This window comes from Phragmites australis, chromosome 3, assembly GCF_958298935.1.
Source record: "Phragmites australis chromosome 3, lpPhrAust1.1, whole genome shotgun sequence".
NCBI classification, from domain to species: domain Eukaryota; kingdom Viridiplantae; phylum Streptophyta; class Magnoliopsida; order Poales; family Poaceae; genus Phragmites; species Phragmites australis.
The window spans coordinates 9,666,574-9,688,666 of record NC_084923.1 but is presented as its reverse complement, the minus strand read 5'-3'; the positions used below and the strand labels follow the sequence as shown (position 1 = coordinate 9,688,666).

Here is a 22,093-nt window from a genome sequence, read left to right as displayed (position 1 = left end):
CTACGAATCATCATTGTTGAAGCTTATTGGTGTCTTGTAACACCACTAGCCGTCCATGGTCTTCCTCCAATCTCATAGCTGACAGTGCTAATGACGCCCCTATGCCCATATAAGGTTTTGGCTCAATGTAAACTCTAATCTGAATCCTAAACCTAAGCCATCAGCAGAGGCTGACAATGTCACTAAGATAAAGATGGTACATTGTAGGATCTAAAGGTCAGAAAATAAATGAAAATTATGTGATTTCTTAGGCGATTGTTATTTAGAAAATTCATTAAAATTTTAAGACCTTCTATACCAGAGTTGAGGTTTTGTTATTAAAAGAATGCTAAAGTTATGGTTTTAACAACATTTTAAGTGAAACAACCGAGCAAGTTTCAGTTTCTTCACTATTATCTAGCCTGTAGAGAATATCTTTTATTACAGGTTTGCCTGTAAGCAACACAGCACAAGCAACGGATGTAGGGGGAAATAGCCTTGTGCCCATTGCATTATCGCTTTTCCATTTTAAAGCAGAAGAAGGGAATTTTGGGGGTGCTTGCCACTCTTTTATAAAGTCGACCAACCCTCACCTAATGTCAAAAGAACCCGCAGCAGGGACCAGCTCCTCAAAGAAACAGTCACCAAGAAGAGAATACCCACCGTCCCCTCACCGCCGCGTCCATCAGCAACGATCTGCAGCCATGGCAATGGCTTACAAGATGGTAAGCCCCAGCATCTCGGTCATACGCCAGTCAGCAGAGCCGCTTCCTCGTCTCGAAGCAGCCATGACTGACAGGTGTTCTCTGCGTGCGTGCGTGGTTGCAGGCGACGGAGGGGATGAACGTGAAGGAGGAGTGCCAGCGCTGGTTCATGGAGATGAAGTGGAAGAAGGTGCACCGCTTCGTGGTGTACAAGATCGACGAGCGGTCGCGCGCCGTGCTGGTGGACAAGGTCGGCGGCCCCGGGGAGGGGTACGAGGAGCTCGTCGCCGCGCTGCCCGGCGACGACTGCCGCTACGCCGTCTTCGACTTCGACTTCGTCACCGTCGACAACTGCCAGAAGAGCAAGATCTTCTTCATCGCCTGGTAATTCCAGCTCGCTCCCTAATTTTCATTTCCCTCGATCTCCTAACCGATTCGCCCATCGTAAAAACTCAACTCTTTCTCTTCCATGGCGATCTTGATTAGCAGTAATGATTTTCCTAGGAAAGGTTACACCACTAAATTTGGTAAGTTGCACAGCGAGAATTAATTAATTTCTTTTACGATGCTGGAATGCTTGGTCAATGCCCAATTACTTGCTGCCATGTACAGAGTAATCTTGCGACGGTACTGTCCATACATCCGACCTACACAATAGCAGTGCCAACTGCCCAAAACTATATCTGTCAAGTTTTTCTCTGAAAGCATTCATGCAGCTTGGACGACATGAAAGTGTCCCATAAACTACGGCAACTAAGAACACAAATCCTTTTTCGTCTTTTGCAGTATTGAAAAACTGGAGTTGACAATTACGTGACGAAGGTGCAAATTGCAATATATCTCGGTTGACCATAGTCGTTAAAAATATGGCAATTGCCTCCTGTATCGCGGTTGAAAATCCAAGTGAAATGGTATCTTACAAAGTAAGAGTCAAAATAATCTCAAAGAAGGCCAAAGTATCAGTCTAGACATGTCCTGTTACTCGTCTGAAGAAAAAAAGAAAACATGTCCTCTTGAGCCTTAGGTGCAGGAGGGCATCAAAAAATTGACTACAAATCTGCAGAGCAAATGGCTGTTCAATCAGTCCCCGCATCCTTATCACAAAGAAGGAAGGTGCGCGAAGCTTTTTCTATTTTCCACAAAAAAAAGGTTGCTCGCTACACTCATCCGGCTGCCTTGTCAAGCACAGCTTTAGTCGGGATCATGACGGGGACCAAACTTTCTTGATACGAGACCTAGCTAGCTAAGCCTCCCTCCCTTTCTTTCTCCCCTGCCCCCATCGTCCTCGTCACTGTTGTCCTGAGTGCTCTTTTATGCATTATTTTTCTCTTAACCTCCCCTGCTAAGGCCGGTTCTTTTATCAGATCTGATCTAGCCTGAATCCATCTGTTGTCTAGATCTGTTCGTCCTACACTTGCACTACCACAATATTAGATCCCTCGTGAAAAGCACGCATGGTCCACGCCAATAGCCACAGTTGAGGTTGTCTATTCCATCAACATTTCGGTCTTACCACAGTTCAATTGCTAAATACATCTTTCTTGGTTCTCCCGGAAACAAGAAAACCGAACACGGTCTGATCACTTGGCAGCGCAGCGCGATGGAATTATTTAACTGGCGTTAGCAAGTCCACTTGTTCCGGTTTCCATTTGTTAAAGCGGTTTGGTTTTGCTGGCAACTGCTGGTGTGCTGCATTTTTCTTTTCAGTGAGCTGCGCTGCAGCAGGCAGTGGGTTTTGTTCTGATGGGATTCGTTGCTTGTGCTGCCGCGCTTTCGAACAGGTCACCCACCGCATCGAGGATAAGAGCCAAGATTCTGTACGCGACGTCGAAGCAAGGCCTGCGGCGGTTGCTGGACGGGATCCACTACGAGGTGCAGGCCACGGACCCCTCCGAGATGGGCTTCGACGTCATCAGAGGCCGCGCGCAATGAGCCGCGCTGCTCTGCTCCTGCCTCTGCGTTGCCAACGAGAGCGCTAGGGGTTTTTGGTTTTCTGTATGTGCGCGTGCCTCCCCTTGCACTACTCACTGTTACGGCCGGATGCTAATTGGCGTTGGTGTTCTGATCCCTCGTAGCGTTGACGCGATACCTCACGAGGGCACGTTGTGATTTCAAGTCTGGTTGTGTTGTTTGGTCTTTGGTGTTTGGAGAGTTGGAGTGCGGTGTGCTGGTGTAATTGAGTAGAAGAAGCTGAAGGAGTGGCAGCGGATTAATGAAACGTCCATATCTGTGACGTAGAATTCCACTGAACTATGCTCCAACATACGACAAGGTGCTTCAGATTTGCTCTCATCCGGTGGAAAAAATTGTTGCCTTTAATCCTTTATATGAAGCAGAAGTGGTAGGGACATGTGAATCTCTTCAGATTTGCAGAGAATAGTGAGCTTCCTCTGCTTTTATGTGTCCAATTCAATGCAAAAGTTGTCGTGTCAAAAGCGAAACTTCATATTTGCAGGGAATAGTGAACGAACATTCAATCTCGTGCATGGTAAAAGTAGCGGCTGGTTGGCTGGGCTTTAACTTCAATTTTTTTTATATTTTTGGAGTGGGTTATTTCTAGCTTTATAAATTTTTAAGTTAGAGCTCTAGACAGATTAAAAATTTTTAGTTAGGACATCTTGTTTTTATTTTAAACTGAAAATATATATTTAAATTATTTTATTTTATCTTACAAATTTTAAATTCTACATAGATCTTAAAGCTAAAACTCTATCAAATATAATCAATAGTTTGATGAAAAATCACTCTCTCCTTCCCCTCATTGACAGCGGGGATCATACCGTCCACCCAATAACACCGAAGCAAAACTCCGCCCACCCCACCCTCGGTCCGACTGGGCGGACTCGATGATTCCTGGAGCCAAGTGCTAACTGCGAATGAGCTAGATGCATTGGGAGTTTTGGGCTTATCACTGTTGATTCACGGCATGGCACTCATGTTTGTCGAACACCAAGTTCAAACTCCTCACACATGCAGCACAAAGTCAGCCAAGCAACCAGCCCCACGACATGAGGCTAAGGAGTATAAATATCCAACTCTAAAAACTAGCTGTTGGACTCAGACTACATATATCAAAACTTTCGATTCCATGAATCCCAACGGGCGAAAACTAGCCGTTACAACCTATTTCTAGCACACATAAAAAATTCCGATCCCCCAGATCGGAACTTCCAATTAAAAGCTAACTCCAAAGCCGAGAGCACTAGATTTGTAAAACATCGAAATTTCTGATTGACATTGGAACTTCCGATTTCAGCACAACCGAGACTCTGAAAATGACGATAACTTTTGATCCCGAAGACTGATTTTGACGATTTTGGACTCCACGGGAAGCTTATTCAAAGGGCTACACATCCCTACTAAATTCATGATCTCAAACACATTGGATCAAAGCTAGAAACACTGCGAAGACTGATTCAGACACTTACTCTAATTTTCCAAAATTTAACCCCCCAAGATTAAACTAGGAATCACATAGAACATGCCAAACACCACTAAAGCTTGGCTACAATCAATTTTCTCCACTAGTGCCAACAGCACAAAGGGTTAAATATAAAAGACCTTTTAGATACCCTGAACTCCTAAAACGAACTCTCAGTACAAACTCATCACTCACTAAGCACATGGTTTGAGCACTCGACACAACGATCGAACAACACTTTCGGCAGAACCTCTTGATAGTATGACTATCAATCCTATAACCCGGTTTCCCACCAAACTTCTTGAGACCGATAAAACTATAAAACCTATTCTAGTTATACCTTTGCCTTGAGCAATCCTGTCAGACTTGAAGAACACATCATCTAAGTATTGATGCTTCTCATAGCTCTTCAAGGATCGTTATCAATTCCTCTTCTCTTGATGACGATGATCATCCTCGCTTCCATTTTGATCTTTACTTGATCTTTTGAAAGCTTGATGATATTCACTTGATTGCTTCCCATGCATCAAGCATGGAAGACTTCTTTTTTCACATCATCTTCATCCGATTCACCACTTAGGTATGAACCATAAGCATCAAGCACACAAGTTATCCACTAAACTTGTCTTGATATTGCTTCTTCTAACTTGGCATATTGAATATCTCAATTCAACTCATGCAATCTTATGGAACCTAACCCTAACTTACTCTTAAGCATAAAGCACATGAGTTAGTCTATAAAACCTAATTGACAATCTCATACCTTTAGTTACTTGATTTCTACAAGTAACTTAGCCTTCATATTTATTGCCAATTTTCTTGACCTTTTCATTTATCTCCTGAGCATCACTAAGAGCTTAATGATAAAGATGTATTTCTTTTGATCTCATGACATTCTTCAACAAATCCATGCTTTATTTCTTATACATTGCCTATGGAATAATCCTAATAACGATTCTTAACTTAATTGTTAGTCCATAGGTATTGTCATCACTTACCCAGACATCACATAGAGCTCATTCATCTTGATGCATTCTCTCCCCCATGCATCACCTATGGAACAACACACTAACAATTCTCAACAATATTGTTAGTCTATATGTATTATCATTAATTACTAAAATCACACTTAATGGCTAGATGGACTTTCAATCTTCTCCATTTTGGTAATTGATGATAATCTCACTAGATGGCTATGTTTTAAAATTAAAAGTTCTTACTATACATTTAATCTAAAAATAAAATGTATACAAAGAACATGTTTTGGAAACATCAATCATCACAAAGATATTTGAGGTTACCAAAACTATCTTTACTAGCATCAAACACCACCAAGGTTTTGATGTTAATAAAAACGAACATATGTATATAGTAAACTCTCCCACAATCTATACATGTGTGAATGAATCTTGAATATCATTGCATATATTTTATATCTGAAATTTTGGATGGAATTTCTTTTATACCTATGAAGCAAGCATGATAATGTATATATCAAAAGTGAATATGCAATGCAAAGCAAACCATGCAACTTATGGATGCAAACATCTTCACCTCATTTATCAAAGGCATAGACTATAAAACTCTTCCATAATCAAATTCTCTCATATAAGTAAAGCCTTCTTACAAATTATAATATCCACTCCACATTCTCCCTCAATTGATATCAATGCCAAAATGGAATCATCGAATGAATTTTCCCCCAATTGACGTTAATTCGGTAAGAAATTTTAGAGGACTTGCTAAGAAAGAGAAATTTTTCTCCAAAGCAAATTAGCTATCCCATAAAAGGAATCATCGAAAGCTAATGCATAACCTTGTATAGTGTGTGATCCTCATGATATATGTATTTCTCATAATTTGAATGAAACCGAATATATTTATCCAATTATAAACTATGCTAGGAGATCATGCTATACAATGAGTTAAAGGGGTTTAAATAGATGCCAAAAGTGATTTTAAAAAGATTCCAATTTAAAAGGATATCAAATAGAATTGCAAAAGATATCAATTTAAAATTCTAAAATATATCAATTCAATATCTACAAGAGATACCAATTGAAAATCGAAGGCATACCGATTGAAAAAGATGTCAATTGAAACAAATTCAATTGAACGCAAGTCAAGCATGGGTCCAAAACCAATATCCAAAACACAAGTGCAATGGATTAGGCTCAATTTAAACATAGCAAAAGTTGTTGATATTATAACAAATTTTTCGTTTATCACAAAGAATCAACATCTCATAAGCTTATATGTCCAATAAAGCCATTTAACACATCTCAACTTAGCAAGAAAAGGAAAATAACACAAGTTGAGATGTTTCTAACCAAGGCCTATAAACCACAATCAAAAGATACATTTTTCTATTTTCATCAATATTGCATGTAAGAGCAACTCAAGCATTTGATATGAATTCTTTTACATATTTGTGATTGGATGAATCATAAACATGATTATAGATTTCCTACAAAAATATGCTACTTCAAATTTATCATATTGCCATAAAAAGGTTTTAGGCACTTTTATGAAAAACAAATTTCGCAAGTTATTTTTATGCTATGATGCAAGATTGAATCTTGTGTAGGTTGTATGAATTAAGAACAAGTTACCAAGAAGACATTAGATTGATGTAGTAGATCATTGTTCATCCTTTCTTGGTTTCACTTTGATATGATCCTCCTTTATGATTCCAATTGAATTGATGAAGATGGTCTTCTTTATAAATACCAATTGAAGGATGAAGATCTTCTTCATGAATTTCAATTGAAATGATCTTCCTTTTGGAATGACCTTCATTATGATTAACCCATGCATCTAATGCATTTCTATTGTTTCTAAAATTCATTCAATTACAATTTGGTCCCCAAACTCATTGGGTCCGAAGAGGTTAGCAAATATCTCAATATATAGAGCAAACGCTCCTATAAATAGTGCATATTAACATGAAATTGATACCAATTGAAATTTGTACCAATTGATAGATTGAAAAATATTGAAAGCATATATCAATTGAAGTCAAATCAAAACTCTATGCAACTTTTAGCCATTAAGAACTTTTAAGAGGGGCTTACTCTATATGTTGGATAAAGGAAAACAAACATGCTACGGATATTAACAATTAAATTTAATAAGTATGCTTATCACTTTAAATATCCAATAAAGATATAATTTGGACAAAATAGCAAATAAGCCATAAAGATACCAATTTAGAGATAAATATCATAAACATATCTAAATTATATCTAAGATAAAGGATCAACAAATGATCACTTCACAAAGTTCAACAAATGAACTAAGCAAAGATAATGAGTATAGAACAAACAAATTATATATTTGCTTAAAAACTTATCTCAAACAAGTACATGGGGCATGCAAAACTACGGTAGCATGGCGTAATTTGGAGGAGCCACATGGTATGAAATTCAAAATTTCGATTCTCTCTTTTTTCTTATAAACACATATCTTCGAATATTCAAAGCATAAACATAGCCATAGCAATAGCCATGGGTAAGAATATAGAAGTACTGTTGAGCTTATAAAAAAAAGTAGAGAAAGATAGATTCGCTTCTTCTCCAATTGTAGAAAAGAATTCTTCTAATTTAGAAAGTGAGGATGATATCGATGAGCATGATGATGAACTGGACAACCTAACTCTGGGTCACTTGCGTGGTGACTTAGTATGGATGAGGTCGATGATTACCTAAGTAATGGGTTACATGTTGTCCCTAGTAAAAAAGAAGTCCAGTTTGTTAAAAAAGAAGAAAGCTCATAAGAATGATATATCTAGTAAAAAAAATTATTATAGGCGAAACAAATCTTTTAGAATAGTAATGGTTGCCATGACTAGACTAAATATAGGTTCTTTTACACATGTCTAGAGAGCAACAACTTGATTTTATTGTAATTCTTGAGACCGGTAGGAGGCAATTTTCTAATATGTGTCTCAATACTTTATGTGGAGGTAGATTTTATTTCGGCATTGGATACACCCTCGTCGAAGGTCATGAGGCATTCTTTTAGATATAACTCTCTTCGTTCATAAGTAGTAGGCATATTTCTTTTGGGCTTAGTCTTCGAAGTTGGATTTTGACTAATATTTTTTTATAAGATATATCATTTATAGCTACAAAACCTATATAATGTGAAATTATTTTAAATTATGAACTTAGTTGTATAATTTTTATACACTAGATATTCTTATAATTTGATTAAATGTTAGTCAAAGTACACAAAGTTTAATTTTTCTAAAAAAAATATACCTACTATTTATGAAATGAGGGAGTAATTTGGAAGTGTTTTGCATCGAGGGAGTGTCGATAGGTGATTTTTTATGTTAAATTTCATCTTAGAAATAAGGATGTCTTTTAATGGACTTTGGTGGCTATATATGGTGCAGCTCAACTAGAATATAAATAATATTTTTAGTTGGATTATGTAAATCTATTCGAATAGTCGTATTTATGGTCATAAACATGCAAAGTTCCAACCACATAATGATTAAACATATGGTGTGCCTGTACTTTAATGTGTGAGTGGGCTGGATGCCTGTGTTTTGGTTGGGACTTGGTGTCCATCAGCTTAAAAGATGGGAACTGTGGAGATTGATATATATCTCCCCCATGGTGTGAAACAAAAACTTAAGAATCATATTTTAGTTGGAGCAAGTGCTATGTGTTGGATAATATAGCTAAGTTGAAATGATATGGTTTTTTTATATGCATGTTATTTTTAGGATTATACATTGGACACGCGTTTGGAAATTGTTACAAAAGAGAGAAGAGTGTCACCACATAAATGTTGCATGTCGTCTTTTGGAGATAACGGTGATAGAAAACTTCACTAAGCATGGGTGGAAATTTAATAATAGAGTGTGCTTGAGATTTTAGTTACCATGGCTTTCTTTTCAAGGGATTATTTGTTTTTTCTGATGTGATGATCTTTGACTAAAACCTTATGACAATAAACGGTTATATGCATCTTGTGATAGAGAGACTAGAATAATTTTATTTTATTATTAAAAAACCACATATCACACTAACACTGATACTTTTAATAAGTCAACGCATAAACCTGTACCATGTATTCCAGATCAATTTCGACTGGTTTGTCGGCTATGCTGTACGTATTCTTTTAACAAAGCTACTGATTTTGTGCCGCGAATTGGGCGCTTAATGACCCCATGATTTGGTGACGCCATGCCAGATGCCACTAGAAAAACGAGCATGGATGGAACCCCAAAGTGCACTTTACCACAAAAGCACGCTCCCTTCGCCCCTTATTCAGATTCGGTTTAGCATCGATGCCCACATTAATGCACAGAACATAACAAAGTGCTTAATCCATGCTTAGCCTTCGCGCCCGTTCAGGCCCGGAGGTCCCCTCCCGATGTCCCGAGTCCTGGCAAAGCCACACATGCGTGTCAGCATCTCCTGGGGCCGGCCGACAACCCCAAGATCTTATCATCAATACTATCACATACGCGAAAAGTGCCAAGTCCCTCCACGCATTGCATGCGCCACGCGCGCAGGAGAAGCTGGACCTGTTGTGCCGGTATGGAATTGACCCCAGATGTTTCAGAAAGATCAACACAAGACTCTCGTCCAGCGGTCCAGCCACGCACCGCAGCTCATTTTTGACGAGAATAATGCATCTCACGGTCTCACCGATCGAGTCACTCGCTCGGTGCCCCCCCGCCCCACCCCATCCCACCCCACCGCGCGGATGCACACGGCAGCTACCACGAGCCCACGAACGTCACCGGTTTTACCACCATGCTCCGGACGTTGGGGGCAGGGCAAAATGTAACGTGACATTGCTACTGATGTACCTGTACGAGCCCCCACGTCGACGTCAAGCGCAGCGAAAAGAATTCCCTGTATGAAGTTACGAAAATCCTCCATATGTAATAAAAAAAATCTAACTCCTTATATATTACTATTTAAAATTATTCTTATCTTATATATCGTTATTTCGTAACGGTGTTAATTATATGAGACTAACTATTTTTCAATCGACTGAAAACAGATTACTATTTAAATTGTGTTATCTTATATGTCCTTATTATCATAACGGTGTTAATTCTAAGGGACCAACTATTTTTCAGCGATTGAAAAAAGATATCTGTTTCAGTCGATTGTTTTGGTCAGGGAGGTGGCAAATCTACTCAGGGTTAGGTGGCGATCACGGGCAACGGCCCTGGGAGTAGTGCTGGTCAGTAGGAGGTCGACCCGTAGCGCCCTGACCAAACTCGCCTCGACCCGGTGCCCAGCGACCAGACCCGACCAGGCCAGGTGGGCCCCGACCAGGTCAGGTTCGACCAGAGGCCACACGACCAGGCCCGCACCAACCATATGCGCTCTGACCAGATTGGTGTGAACCAAGCGTCTATGCAGTGTGGGAATAGGCCGGAGGACTTGTCTACTACGAGAGTCTCCAAATGCACTCGCGGGACCCCGAGTACTAGCGACCCCATAGAGGGGTTGTCTTCCCCGACTAGTCGATCCGGCGGCTTCGTGAGGATCAGACTTGTGCTTAGCTCCCCGCCGTCACGATAAGTTTCTCTGGGTAGGTATAGATACCTTAAATTTTCTTTCTTTTCTAATCATGTAACTCTGTTGTTTGCCACAGGCCCGTGGTAGCTCTTACGGATCTCGTCATGACCCCTCCGACGGCACCCCCGTAGGACGTTCTGGTCCCTTTGCCAGCGGTGGCTCCGGTCCCCGTGACGCTGGTCGAGAAGCCCGTGCCGGCCCCTGACTTGCTCACTCTGGTCAGCCATATCCCCGCTTTTGTTTGCAAACTGGTCGAGGAGAAGGAAGAGGCGGTCAGCAACTGTGCTGAGCTGGAGAAACAGCTGGCCCATGAAAGGGAGGTCGGGTGCTTGCTGCAGCAAAGGGGTGGCGAGTTCTAGCGGGAGAAGGCTGCGCTTTTCATCGAGCACTCCCAGCTCAAGGAGGACGGAGGCACTACCCTCAACATTCTCTAGGACGCCTTCATAGCGCTGGCGGATCCCCTGGGGGAGCCTCGGGCTCGGAGCCACTAGCTGATGGACAATCACATGGCTCAGGCCTGGGCCTATGCCATCAAGGTCCTAGCGGAAAAAATTTCTAAGCTCCCAACTACCCTGGCGCCAAGGGGTGTAGAGGACGTGGCACAGGTAGTGAGGTCGACTGTGGAGTACATTTTTCAGTGCTACCATAGTCGTGACCTTGTCTGTGAGGGTGCCGTGGTCGCCGGACCTGAAGCTGAGGAGAGACTACAACAGGAGTGTCAAGGAGCAGTGGACTACGTGACGTCTGTCTTTCAGGTGGAGGCCACCGAGGAGTAAAGAATCCGACTGTAACTTTTGTTATGTAATATATTTGAATGAAGCCCCCCTCTTTTTGTTCTCTAATGAGTTTGTGTCGTTGTGGTCGTAGAGTTCCTGGAGTGTCCGAACCATCCACTTGTACCGAGCCCCCACCTACGCCGATCAGCCCCCAAGCTCTCGCCAAACCTCCGACCATTCCTACCGATGATCCTACCGACTAGTGTATTTTGGAGGAGGCGGCCAAATGTGAGCTAAGGTTTACGGTCAAGCGGACGAGTACGCTGAGCGATCTTCGAGGTGTGTTATTCTAACCACCTGAGTCACGTCCTGGTCCTAGGTTACCCATGCAAGACTTGACCAATTGACTTCTGTGTGGCTTACAACCTATTTTTTGACCAGCCTACCAGGAGGAGCTACTCATGGTGCAGAGGGATCTAGAGTGGGTGACCAGAGAAAGCATCCTGCAGAGAGAGGAGTTCTACGACCGCCTTCGCCGTTGTCGGGAGGATCTGTTTATGGCACGGAAACACCTAGAGAAAATGACCAAGGTGAGCGACAAGTGGCGAGTGACATTCTACGACCTTATCAGTCGGGCCTTTACCCCCTTTGACTCATTGCTTCAGTCTGCCAGTGTTTAGGTTCGTCCAACACCTGGGAACATCGTGACCAGTCACATTGAGTGGTTTCTGGCAACCTCCGAGGAGGCAGGTGGCCTCGAGCAGAGGATTCGCGAAACTGTCGGCACCACCTTTTTGAGGTAGGAGTCTTTAACGCCTACCTTGCCCTTTACTGTGTCCGTGACCTCTTGCCGGTAGTCAGTGCCGATTTTGAAGGTACTCAGATGACCACAAAGGAGCTCGGTGCCTGTGCCGACTCACTTTTGTATGCCGTTCATTCCTGCCTTTGGACCGTCCGGTTTGACCCCCTTAGGGGTAACTTTGGATCCTAGGAGTATTATCTTGAGGTCATCTAGAACCAGCTCCCAGGTCTTATTCGATTGGTTACTTTGTAATCAAGAATGCTTGTCCTTATGTGGATTTTTCTATGCTTGGGCGGCAAGTAGCCTCGAAGTGCTCATAATGCCTAGGGAGGATCGCGTCGACCCACTCGCTAGCTAGGTTCCTGGCACTAAGGATGACCTTTAGCCCGACAAGCCATTCTGTGGCGACCAGCGCTCAACCCGACCTAGGGCTTGTGGTATGGTGATCGTTAACCCTCGGACACCTTCGCTTAGCAGCGTGCGAGCGGTCAACTTTGGATCTCATCCCATCAACATGAGCGAGTGGGCTAAACAAACCTGACTGCAAGAAAACAAATTATATATCCTAATAGTTCTAGCCCCCCACTGTCTGGTGAGCAGAAGAAACTGCTGACCAGGCGGTCAAGTTCTTAAAATGGAAATGCTTACAATTTGGTGGCTCCACGCTCATCTAGAAGGTCCTGCAAACTAGAAGAACATGCTCGTCGCCGAGCAGCCTCATACACAGAACCGACGTTTCGTGGGTTGTGTAATTTACGGCCGACCACCTTGGCTAACTTGACCCCGTTAGGTCGAAGAACTGTTGGTCGCTTTGGAGTACCCCTCCCTCCCCGAGAGGAACCTATTATGACATGTCCAGCCTTGGACTGAACCTAGGTCGAGGTCACCCATGACCAGTGTCATTCCCGCACCCAGTGGTCGTAGTGGCGCCTGCGGCCTTATTGGGACCGAGCTGGTCAGGGCTCAGAGCATGTTCGTGGAACTCTTCGCTCGAGTTTTATCATCATCCTCACCAGGCCACTTGGTCAGGCCTGGATGGTTGGCCCTTCGAGGCAACCAACGAGCGATTCCCAATTGGTGAATCTAGTTTTGTTGTCCGTATTTATGCGACTTAGACTACCAAGCTGTACTACCAATGCTCGTATGGACTTTAATCACTGTTGTGGCGGTGATCTCCCTAACGAGCTCGGTTTCGATCCACCTCGTGAATTTTTCGAGTGTCACGAGTAGGAATTTAAAACCGCATGGGGCTTTAGGGAACAACACCACGATGTCAAGCCCCCAGACAGCAAAAGGCTGAGAGAGTGGTATGGTTTGCAGTGCCTGGGCTGGTAGGTTGGTATTTCGGTAGTGGTACTAGCATGACTCGCACAGTTTTACCTACTCACAAGCATCCTGGAGGGCGGTGTGGGGTTCAACCTCCACGTATGCCACCGAGGATGTTAGGGAATGCTGTGCTCTCCCCGCCCTCCCCCCATCTTGAGTGATGTATTTTAGTAAGGAGGATTCTAGCGGTCTGCCTGTATGACCCTTTCTGTTGACACATCATCATCAAACGCTGCTTGATTCTGAAGGTAGTTCAAGATCTGATCCATTCAGATCGTACTTAAATCAAACAGGGCGACCACATGATGGCCACTCGAGGTCGATGACATCAAGGGAGGCGTTGCCTCCAAAGGTGTTGCCTCTGGTGTTTTGTTTCCCAGCGGAGCATCCCTTCCACGTTGTCCTGAGATCGCGGTGGGTGGTCCTGCGAATCTTTTTTTCAAAGACTCCGACCAGGGCGGGTTCGCAAGAAGAGGCCAGACAGACCAGCCCATCGGCCAAAGAAGTACTCTTTGCGATGGACGTGCGTGACTTTCTGATCAATGGCTTGTAGTTCTAGCTTTCTCGTTTCGAAGTGGTATGTCGCCATCATCTGGTCCGAGCACAGGAAAACCTTTTGGCACTAGGGTCACACCTAGTAGCGAGTCCCTCATCGCTAGTAGGCATTTCTCCCTCCACGTGGGTGCTGCTCGCGTTCCAGATAAGAGGCCCTCATACTCCGCAATGCTATTATTAATTAGAAAAACATAACTAAATCATGTACCTAACGATGTAGGGTCCTGTGCTCATTCGTTCCTGGTCAGGGGAAGTGTTTCTTGCTTAGCGACCAATACCGCACCCGTGACCTCTTGAAATCCTACAAGGTAGGACAAAGATTCCCCCTTCTAATTGATGGGTGGTTAGCACCGAGGGAGTAGGGAGTTACCTTTCTAAGATCCTGGTAGGCTACCTCCCTTTCTGGTATCTAACAGGAAGTGGTTGTTGCTCATGTTAGAAGTGAAAAGTGTAGACCCTTCTGTTCGTCCTCGAGTTGAACGTGTTCGAAAAAACAACACACCCGATTAGTTTCTAGGTACTCTTTTACCTGATCGGATCATACCTGGCCGATGGTTTCAGTTTGCGCCACGAGGCTGAGTGTTAGCTGTCCCGACACGGTGAGTGCTCTTCTGGGTGGCGCTGCCGTTGATGAGGCTAATTCCCCGAGGGCTTGCGGTCCGTGAGCTCTCCTCGACGCTGGGAACATCGATGCCTTTGTTGCTCTTTGTCAAATCCCGAAGCCTTCAGATCCTGATCCAATGTCATGAATCTGAAACACATCGTGTTCATCTGGTTCGTATCCAATGAAGAACACCTCGCCGCGACTCGGATCCTTGGAGCTGGACTCGTCAGTTGCCAGGGATTCAAACATGGGTAGCCCAAAATAAATTAACTGTACTTACCAGAACTCGAAAACACGCCCCTATACCTGGCGCGCCAAATGTCAAGGGTTAATCCCTGACAATAATTTTGAGGTGTATCTGATGACGGATGCGTGATCTGTGTTCTGTGTGTGCTTGCGGAATATGTGTGTGTGTGTGTTGCTCAAGAACACTAGAGATATCCAGGTTCAGCCCCCCCTGATATAATAACCCTACAACCTATGTCTTCTTCTTTAAGGGTCCTCTTTTCAAAAGATATCCCCCTTTTATATTCTAGAGGGGTAGGAGTGTTACATGTGGGTCAAAAAAAAAAGACTCATGCATGCCTAGATAATCAATGTAGGCTATCATTACAGGATATGCATACGTTGTGCCTGCCCTGGAGCATGGCGATGTCCATCCCATCCATCGGTTGCCTTCTCGCTTGTCGTGCCCGGGTCATCAGGCCTGTCCTGTCCAACCGCTGGTTTCCCACGCGCGCCTGCCACATCCCCTGTTGCGTCTGCGAGCCTGTCCCACAACAATTAATGCTATGGGGTGGGACATGGTAACCCTGTGTCGTTAAATGAGTAGTGAACCGACTGGGGAAGGAAAAATGGCAAGAGTAGCGCATGAAATAAGGTTTGACTGGCCAGACGAGTACCTGCCCTGCGACCAGTAAGGGCTGGTCGCATGAAATACCCGAAGGTCAAGGTCCTGGTCGTGCTGGTGCTGATTGGTCGCGCGGTGGGCCCGAGCCAGAGAAAGAAAGCTGATACTGCCAAAACTGTACGTTGCAAGCCATCTCGGTGGGGGACCCCTATATTCTTTACATTGACATATATAATAACATAAATAAAACCTAGTAATAAGGAAAATAATAAACAAGAAATGCACTTCTATAGTGTGACACTACCATACTGCACCATAATACATTGAATCTAGAGTAGTATGAGAAGACAAAATGATCAAAGATAGATGTAAAAGGATTAAAATATAAAAGGTCAATAGAACAAATACAACAAAGAAGTATATACAACCACCCAATGTTTTCCTCTTCTTTTTCTTGTACTTCTTGATATAATCGAATAACCTTTCATACACAATTTTTGACCAGTCCCATTCCATTGCAGTGGCAACATCAATCAATGCACTTAAGTACTTTGGACTTGGTTTTGTCCTCGAATTGGGACATAAAAATATCGACAATGCCACTACCGTGAAATATTGGAAGAATTGATCATCAGTCATCTCCTCTTTTGATAGTATCTTGGACCTAAATGACTTCATCAGAGGAATATTTGTTTATTTCATTTTTGTCTGAAAATTAGCTTTTCCAGATTCTCCAGTTTCTCTAATATCTCGACCACTTATTGGGAGAACCAAGGCCTTATGGACAGATAAAGGAGAAACAGGAATGACCTTATCACCAAGACGAGTATCTAAACAGTTGACATCAACTTAATTTGCTATCCATTGAACAAAGTTTCTACGAACATGATAACCATCATATTCAAGAAGAATAGCAAAACTGTACTCATCCATAACATCTCTCATATGCTAATCTAGGGATAAAATAATTCCCCTAAAATATGAATGGTAACACTGACTGACAACTTTACTGCAACCAGCTACGGAAATTCCTTTGGAAGACATTATTTCAGCTTTACAGTGAGACTGTAAACCTGAATGTCCAATATTAGACTCAATTGATTTTGACATCTATAAATTTAAGACAAAACGTATCTGTCAATTTAACTACTCTTGTATCTATGTTTTGATAAAGATTTATTTTCACAAGTACAAATTTAAAACTAAACATATCTTGAATTGAATGCATATTAAGCTAAGAAACAGATACAAATACCCGTCTTAGAATTTTGAAATTCTTGAAAATCTTATTATCATCAATATCATCTTCTGAGGAACATACGACCTAAACAGAAACAACACCATTCAAAGCAAGAATTTTAAATGGAACTTTTAAAAAAAAGATGCAAAAGGTAGTTTATATAAGTTACCTTGCAATTGTCACTTATCTCTAAGTTATATTCTTCAAAATTCAGCTCAAACTCACTTTCTTCATTGCCATGAATAGATATATTATCAGAAAAAATATCTTCATCACCATCCATGATTCAGAAGCTGAAAAACATATGAATTAAGTACAGGAATATATGAAACAACTACAGGAACTTGACAAAATATTTTCTTTCATATAAAAAATACGGATAACTATACTCAACTCACTGTCATACAATTCCATGCTTTTGTAACAAGAAAGTGAACTGATTTGATCAAGTAACAACAAGAATCATTATTTAAGCAATACTACATAATATGAGTGCAATCTACTTATCGGTAACATTTATAATTTTATCCATAGCAAGAAAATCAATTAATTATAAATATCTTTTCTAGCATTGCTACCAATTTACCATTCCATAGCATACACAAAGATCCTTTCCAACATACAGTCTCATCAATCTATGACCATTTCACACAATAAGAACTATTTGCAAAATGTATGTAAGAAAAAGACACGATAGAGGCATTGATGGAGATACTGCAGGGCTAATGGTGGTGATCCAAATTTCAAACTATGAAGTCTAAGCAAAAGCTGTATAGTTGAGCACACCATTCAACCCAACTACACGATCATATTCGAAAACTACTAACGCATCTACATTCCATGCAGTCAATATCTTCTCCAAATAATAGAAATGAAATCACCAACCAAAAGCAGTCTCTTCTCTAAATAACAGAAATGGAACCACCAACCAAATGCAGTCACACCACTAGGTACAAAACCTCATTATACTGGGCATAACTTACACCTTCATCTTCAAACACTTACTAACGAAAGGATTTAAATAACATGTTACACCTATCTTTATCCATAACCATTAGCGTAACAAAAGATAAATAATATCGACCACCACCACCACAACAACAACAACAATAAATAACTGCAATAAAGTAGTTCCATTACCACTTCTAACTGTCCAAATCAGATCACATAATCCATTATTTACTACTAACACACAAAGCATAATCAACATTAAACCGCCTAATCATTCACTAGTAACGCACAAAGCAAATAGGGAATAGAATGGCCAAACCCTAGTCAACCAAAATCCAAAGAAACTAGATCAACTCACCAAAAATTTGAATCCAACTAACCAGAAGAAAGCACCCTACATAGCATATCAACCAATTTAAACTGAATAATACATACACCGACAACAAATCGAATGAGAAAGAAAGCATTAGAGGAGAATCACCATTGAACAGTGCCCAAACAACAAAAACAATAGCCTATCGCGCGCACAAGAGAGGAACAAGGAGATCGACCGAATACAAAGAACAAAATCGTCACCAGCGCTCTGCCGCCTGGAAATCGCCATCACCACCGATGAAGTCACATCCGCCTCACTCTACCTCTCTCGAAGTCTCGATGAAACCGGAGCTGAGCGCGCGGTTCGAAGACAACAGGAAGTCGAAATAGCACACCTAATACGGGTCAGATCCGGATCCAATAGCATATGGCAGGTCTGATAACACACAGAACGATTCGCACCCGGTTTTAACATACGCACGAATCGCGATGCGATCGCATGGACATGCCATCACATAAGACATAACCAAATTTTAGTCGACCATTATGTACCAAATACGTAATTCTAATAGCACATAGAGGATAAAAACTAAATTTCCTTTCTCGTGTCTGCTATTACCTCCAGCTCTATTACGAAGCAATAGTACACATAGGAAGAAAAAATTTAAATAGTAGTATAAAGGGATAAGAATTTATATGAAATCAAGAATTTCGAAATTTTTCGAATGGCGTCGAAGGAATTATCTCCAGCGAAAAACCACCCAACCGCCCCCTTCCCCGGTATTAACTCCCCGCGCACTACTGCCGCTTCCACCGCTGCTGCGGCACGACGCCATCACTCCCACTCACCGAGCTCACTCACTCACCAATGGCAGCTCTTCGCTACCCATTCCTCTTCCTCGTCCTCGCGCTGGCGCTGTGGATCCCGGCGCCGTTGCAAGCCGACGGCGGCGGCGGGGAGGCGAGGAAGACGTACATCTTCCGCGTGGACCACCGCGCCAAGCCGTCGGTGTTCCCCACCCACGCGCACTGGTACGCATCCGCCGCCTTCGCCTCCGCGGCCGGGGCCGGCCCGCTCGAGCCACTCCACGTATATGACACCGTCTTCCACGGCTTCTCCGCGTCCGTGCCGGCGTCCCGCGCCGAGGAGCTGCGGCGCCACCCGGCCGTGCTCGCGGCCTTCGAGGACCGGGTCCGGCAGCTCCACACCACCAGGTCGCCCCAGTTCATGGGGCTCCGCGCGCGGCTCGGCCTATGGTCCCTCGCGGACTACGGCTCCGACGTTATCGTTGGGGTGCTTGACACCGGCGTGTGGCCCGAGCGCCGCAGCTTGTCGGATAGGAACCTGGCGCCCGTCCCCGCGAGGTGGCGCGGCGGCTGCGATGCGGGGCCTGGCTTCCCCTCCTCGTCGTGCAACAAGAAGCTTGTCGGCGCGCGGTTCTTCTCCCAGGGCCACGACGCACACTACGGCACCACGGCTGTGGCGTCCAACGGGTCCGTGGAGTTCTTGTCGCCCCGGGACGCCGATGGGCACGGGACGCATACGACAACGACAGCGGCGGGCAGCGTCGCGTACGAGGCGAGCATGGAGGGGTACGCGTTGGGCGTCGCTAAGGGCGTCGCGCCCAAGGCCAGGGTGGCCGCGTACAAGGTGTGCTGGAAGGGCGCCGGCTGCATGGACTCCGACATCCTCGCGGGCTTCGACCGCGCCGTCGCGGACGGCGTCGACGTCATCTCCGTGTCCATCGGAGGCGGCAACGGCGTTACGTCGCCGTTCTACCTCGACCCTATCGCGATCGGCTCGTACGGCGCCGTCTCACGTGGAGTGTTCGTGGCCACCTCCGCCGGAAACGAGGGGCCAACTGCCATGTCAGTGACCAACCTCGCCCCATGGCTCGCCACAGTGGGTGCCGGCACCATCGACCGTAGTTTTCCCGCTGAAATCGTGCTCGGCGACGGCAGACGCTTGCCAGGGGTGTCACTGTACTCCGGCAAGCCTCTGGCCAATTCATCGTTGCCTTTGTATTACCCCGGGAGATCGGGCGGGCTGTCCGCTTCCCTGTGCATGGAGAACTCCATCGACCCGTCACTGGTGAAAGGCAAGATCGTCATCTGCGACCGCGGCAGCAGCCCGCGCGTGGCCAAGGGGATGGTCGTGAAGGAAGCTGGTGGCGCGGCAATGATTCTTGCTAATGGAGAGGCCAACGGCGAAGGCCTTGTTGGAGACGCCCATGTCCTCCCTGCTTGTTCAGTGGGAGAAAAAGAGGGCGACGCGCTCAAAGCTTATGCTGCCAACGCCTCCAACCCGACTGCAACAATTAGCTTCGGTGGCACGGTCATCGGCGTCAAGCCGGCGCCTGTGGTGGCCTCCTTCTCGGCGCGTGGACCCAACGGACTTGTCCCGGAAATCCTCAAGCCGGACTTCATCACCCCGGGCGTCAACATCCTCGCGGCGTGGACGGGCGCCACGGGCCCAACCGGCCTGGAAGACGATACCCGCCGCACGGAGTTCAACATCCTGTCGGGGACGTCCATGGCGTGTCCGCACGCGAGTGGAGCCGCTGCGCTCCTCCGATCAGCGCACCCCTGGTGGTCGCCGGCGGCGATACGCTCTGCGCTGATGACCACGGCCATCGTCGTCGACAACCGCGGCGGGCCCTTGGAAGACGAGGCCGAGCCCGGGCGCGCCGCGACGCCGTTCGACTACGGCGCGGGTCACATCACCCTGGGCAAGGCCCTGGACCCGGGCCTGGTCTACGACGCCGGGGAGGACGACTACGTCGCGTTCATGTGCAGCATCGGCTACGAGGCCAACGCGATCGAGGTGGTCACGCACAAGCCCGTGTCGTGCCCCGCGACGACGAGCAGGAATCCCTCGGGCTCCGACCTGAACTACCCGTCCATCTCCGTGGTGCTCTACGGAGGCAACAAGTCCAGGACGGTGATCCGCACGGCGACCAACGTCGGCGCCGAGGCATCCGCGACGTACAAGGCGCGCGTGCAAATGGTCAGCACCAGCGTGTCGGTGGCCGTGAAGCCGGAGATGCTCGTCTTCTCGCCGACCGCCAAGAAGCAGAGCTTCAAGGTGACGGTGACTGTGCCGTCCGCTCCGCCCTCCTCGGCGCCGGTGTACGGATACCTCGTCTGGTCGGACGGCGGCGGCCATGACGTCCGGAGCCCCATCGTGGTGACGTGGCTGCTACCCATGTGACTGTTAAGTGGGGACACTGGACTTGTGGAGGGGCCACCGGAGCTGGCGATAGGATGACAGCAGGAGTCAAGAGCAGTGGCCCAGTAACGGTAAAGTTGCGCGGTCGGCACTGCGCCATTAAAGGCGGCAGCGCTCGGTACTTTAATTCGGTGGGGTCCTGCACTCTCTGGAAATTGATTTACCGCGCATGCTGCAACAGTATGAATGTAGTCACGCCGTGACAGTGGTGTGTACTTGAGTCGGGCGATTTCGTTTGCTGGAAAATATTAGGTGAAAATTACTAAGTGCTCATTTGGAATCTAGGAATTTTATATAAATAAAATTAGTTTAATTTTACAGAAAAACATAAGATTCGAAAAAAATCTCACGTTCCAAAAGAGGCCTAAATGGGTGTAAGTTAGTTGATCTCTATTAAAAAGCGCAGTTGATCCCACCAGTAAAAGAGTTATTTTATGATATTTATAGTCACAATTGTAGACTTGAGATGAAGATCAGACCAAACTGCTGCTATATTTGTTGCCAGCCGCTGGAGGACAGCAGCATCGGAAAGAAATGGGGAAAGAAGACAAAACTACTGCTAGCATTAGCTAGGGTATTTCACTACTTTTACGTGGATTATCAGAAGCAATTTATCTACTACAAAATCTAATGGCAGTTTTGTCTGCTTATAGAGCATTTTGTCCTTATTTCTGACCCTTCCAGGGTTTCCTGCGGGATCCTGCATGTTCATCGGTTATTTTTTTCGGATGGGTACAGTACCTCGTGACCTGAGAAAGTTCGTTGGTTGTTCTCGGTATACGGTACCTTTTGGGTCGTTTTCCACTAGCACTTTACCCAGCGACGCCAACAACGCGAAAGCAGGCTT

At 44.8% G+C, this 22,093-nt stretch overlaps 2 protein-coding genes across 2 annotated transcripts; both read left to right on the top strand.

Moving 5' to 3' along the window:
* Positions 1 to 547: 547 nt before the first annotated feature.
* Positions 548 to 3,002, top strand: LOC133912026 (actin-depolymerizing factor 5-like). Its single transcript, XM_062354556.1, has 3 exons — positions 548 to 704; positions 808 to 1,067; positions 2,465 to 3,002. Exons 1-3 carry the CDS (start codon positions 576 to 578, stop codon positions 2,613 to 2,615), a joined length of 540 nt encoding a protein of 179 aa, XP_062210540.1. The 5' UTR covers positions 548 to 575; the 3' UTR covers positions 2,616 to 3,002.
* A 15,649-nt stretch (positions 3,003 to 18,651) lies between these two features.
* On the top strand, positions 18,652 to 21,572 carry LOC133912025 (subtilisin-like protease SBT1.6). The gene has a single exon (XM_062354555.1). The coding sequence runs from the start codon at positions 18,886 to 18,888 to the stop codon at positions 21,226 to 21,228; it is 2,343 nt and encodes a 780-aa protein (XP_062210539.1). The 5' UTR covers positions 18,652 to 18,885; the 3' UTR covers positions 21,229 to 21,572.
* Positions 21,573 to 22,093: the final 521 nt, after the last annotated feature.

Excerpts from the sequence above, each read along its gene's own strand:
- LOC133912026 (XM_062354556.1), top strand. The coding sequence starts at position 576 with ATGTCAAAAGAACCCGCAGCAGGGACCAGCTCCTCAAAGAAACAGTCA. Across the intron at positions 705-807 it reads TGGCAATGGCTTACAAGATG|GCGACGGAGGGGATGAACGT; the intron begins GTAAGCCCCAGC and ends GCGTGGTTGCAG. Across the intron at positions 1,068-2,464 it reads AAGATCTTCTTCATCGCCTG|GTCACCCACCGCATCGAGGA; the intron begins GTAATTCCAGCT and ends GCTTTCGAACAG.
- LOC133912025 (XM_062354555.1), top strand. The coding sequence starts at position 18,886 with ATGGCAGCTCTTCGCTACCCATTCCTCTTCCTCGTCCTCGCGCTGGCG.